This window comes from Crocuta crocuta, unplaced genomic scaffold, assembly GCF_008692635.1.
Source record: "Crocuta crocuta isolate KB4526 unplaced genomic scaffold, BGI_CrCroc_1.0 scaffold70, whole genome shotgun sequence".
NCBI lineage: Eukaryota > Metazoa > Chordata > Mammalia > Carnivora > Hyaenidae > Crocuta > Crocuta crocuta.
The window spans coordinates 4081328-4084125 of record NW_027528417.1 but is presented as its reverse complement, the minus strand read 5'-3'; the positions used below and the strand labels follow the sequence as shown (position 1 = coordinate 4084125).

The 2798-nt window shown below is 55.3% G+C and overlaps 1 protein-coding gene across 1 annotated transcript in view; it reads left to right on the top strand.

The window, feature by feature from the left end:
* Positions 1 to 2798, top strand: part of UBP1 (upstream binding protein 1) — a 64749-nt gene that overhangs the window by 54213 nt on the left and 7738 nt on the right. The window contains exons 11-12 of the mRNA XM_077754281.1: positions 1885 to 1975; positions 2632 to 2750. Coding sequence (XP_077610407.1) covers positions 1885 to 1975; positions 2632 to 2750 — 210 coding nt within the window. The remainder of the gene's footprint in view (positions 1 to 1884; positions 1976 to 2631; positions 2751 to 2798) is intronic.

Below are 2798 nucleotides of genomic sequence, written 5' to 3'. Positions count from 1 at the left end.
AATCAGCCTAATGCACTTGAGTCCTTCCAGGTGGTTGTGTCCATCAGTAGTTGATTCCTCCTCATTGCTGTGTAGGAGTATCTGGTACGAATCCACTCGGGTATGGTTTTCATACACCTCAGTGTCTCCGTGCAGAGTGAGCTGTGCAGAGGGGTGTGCGGACGGACTCTTAGAAGGGGCCGAGCCGGGCTGCCCCATGCAGGGCTGCCCCAGGTGGGGCTCCAGCAAGCCTGTTTAGAGGGACACCCATAGATAACGCCACGCAGGGCAGGAGCAGCATCTCCCAGATCCTGGGACCCTTTACGTTACCCCTGAGCTAAACACCCTGAGCCTTGCCGGCCCACAGCACCCTGGTGGTGACCCTGCCTTGCCTGTGGCACCGTGGGGCCAGGGAGACACGGCGTGAACCTTCGAAGAGGACGGGACTGCGCATGTGCAAACCTGGCCACGGGGAAAGCTTGATGGCACAAAGGACCCGTCCTCCCATTCTGTCAGCCACTTACTGCAGTGTCGTGCAGTGATCAGTTGTTCCTGGGCAACTCTTTGTCGCTTTAAAATTACACCCCTGGATGAAAGTCTTGCTAGCTGATAACCACATGTTTACAGGACTACTGACGACGCTTTTTATCTGCGAGAAATTGGCAATTTACAAAGCCTGGAGCCCTCCCAGGAAGACACAGGATGCGCAGAGCACGGACAGCTCTGGCGGTGGCAACTGCGGGAGGTGCCCCGTTCCTGTGGGCAGGGTTGTAAGCTCTCTTCCCTGCGAGCAGCGCTCGCTCACGGGCGCGGCCTCCTGCCTTTTCTTGCCCCGGACCTTCCTGGCAAAGGACGGGGGTGGGGCTGCCAGCCCCGAGCCTCTGGGCACTCACCTCCGGAAAAGTCTGTGCACACGAGTGGCCACCAGGTTCCGTGTGCACCATAAGGAGATGCACGCGCACCTCTGGTCGCAGCTGTGGGCCCAGGAGAAGCAAGAGTATGGACACATTCAGGCACAGAAAGTAGAGTATGATGGACCTCCAGGTCACTGACCACTCACTCTCCCCCTTCTCTCTTGTATTTTAAGGCAAATTGTATCTCCCATGTCACACATACCAATGATCAGTGGGGGAATTCCTCAGGTATAACGTGCAGTTCTGTGCCACGCATGTGTAGTAAAACCAGCTGCGGGACAGTCACGCTGCCCGCAGGGGGCCTGCGTGTTGAGGCCGAGTCCTAGCTCTGCTACCAGCTTGAGTGACTGGGTGGGTCCCCAAACTCTAGACTTCCGTTTCCTCATTTTGTAAAACATTATTATTGTGATCTCAAGGTTAATTAGCTGGGGTCAGACTCCTGTTTATCCACACTCCTGCCAGACAGCCAGAACAAGGTAGTACAAGTCAGGTGCTGGGAGCAGACCGTCCTGTAGGCCATGCTCCCCGATCTGATTCACCCTCCTCCGGGCCCCTTCTTTTTTTTTTTTTTCTTTTTTTAACGTTTATTTTTTGAAAGAGAGAGAGAGACAGACTGAGCATGACCAGGGGAGGGGCAGAGAGAGGGAGACAGAGAATCCGAAGCAGGCTCCGAGCTATCAGGACAGAGCCCGACACAGGGCTCCAACGTGAGGTCATGACCTGAGCCGAGGTCGGATGCTTAACCGATGGAGCCATCCAGGTGCCCCAACTGAGCTCCTAGAACACGGAAGCATTTGATTTTGGCTCTCTGGGACAGGGGCTGTGTGTGCTCACTCTGTGTTTGCGTAGTTTGCGGACGTGGGCACGTGGAGGAGGCCGCGATGTGTTGGCCTCGAGGGGCAGGTCAGTGTCGAGACAGATGCTGCCAAGTGGCTAGTCCACCCTGTTTTTTCCATGTCTTTGAGAAGAATCTCTCTTTGCTGTTCTCCAGGTGCCGACTTATTAAAACTGACAAAGGAGGATTTAGTACAAATTTGTGGTGCAGCCGATGGCATTCGGCTCTATAATTCACTGAAGTCAAGGTAAAATACTGTGTTGAAAAGGAACAGTTTGCTTGAAATCCCGATGCACCCTTCTCTCGAGGTGGGGTGGGGGCTGGCGCGTGCCGTGTGCACAGGAAGCAGACCCGGATACGGTGCAGGCACAGGTAGACTGTAAGGCTTAGGGTGCACGTGGGCAGTACTGAGTTCTGGAGGATGACAAGGTTTGTCGCCAAGAAAACAGATGCTAGGTGAGCGACACAGAGTATCGTTTTCCATGGTCATGTGACTGCTGCCAAAGAGCTGCTGAAAACGTGAACTTGTCATTGTGATTGGAAATGATGGAATTGTAGATTGTCCTGGCATTTAAGGGCCCCTTCACTATCATTGCTGTTTCTAGACTTGTGGGGTGAGAATTCCACTGAGAGTGAATCTTACTGATTTTAAATTGCTGACTGAACCTTGAAACTTAAATTTGCCAGCATCTGACAGGTCACCTCAGTGGTTTAGAGGCCAGATCATCAGATGCCACGACCTGTGATGGTTGGTGTGAGGCGTGTGTTTTCACCTCTTTCTTGGTGAATCGTCCTGTGCACCGAAACCCTCCTGCACAGCGCCCTGCGGAGGGAGGTAGAGCTTAGATGGCTGTAGTTGCCCGGCCCTCTCCCGGGCTCACGAGCCACCTCCTCTGCTTGCAGGGCAGTGCGGCCCCGCTTGACCATCTACGTGTGCCAGGAGCAGCCGAGTGGTGCCCCGCTGCAGGGCCCGCAGCTGGCGGGCGGCGGAGGCGACAGCAGCGGTGGCGGGACGCCCTACGGTGGGTACCGGGGACTGGGGACAGCAGACGGCGCGGCCCGGAGTCCTG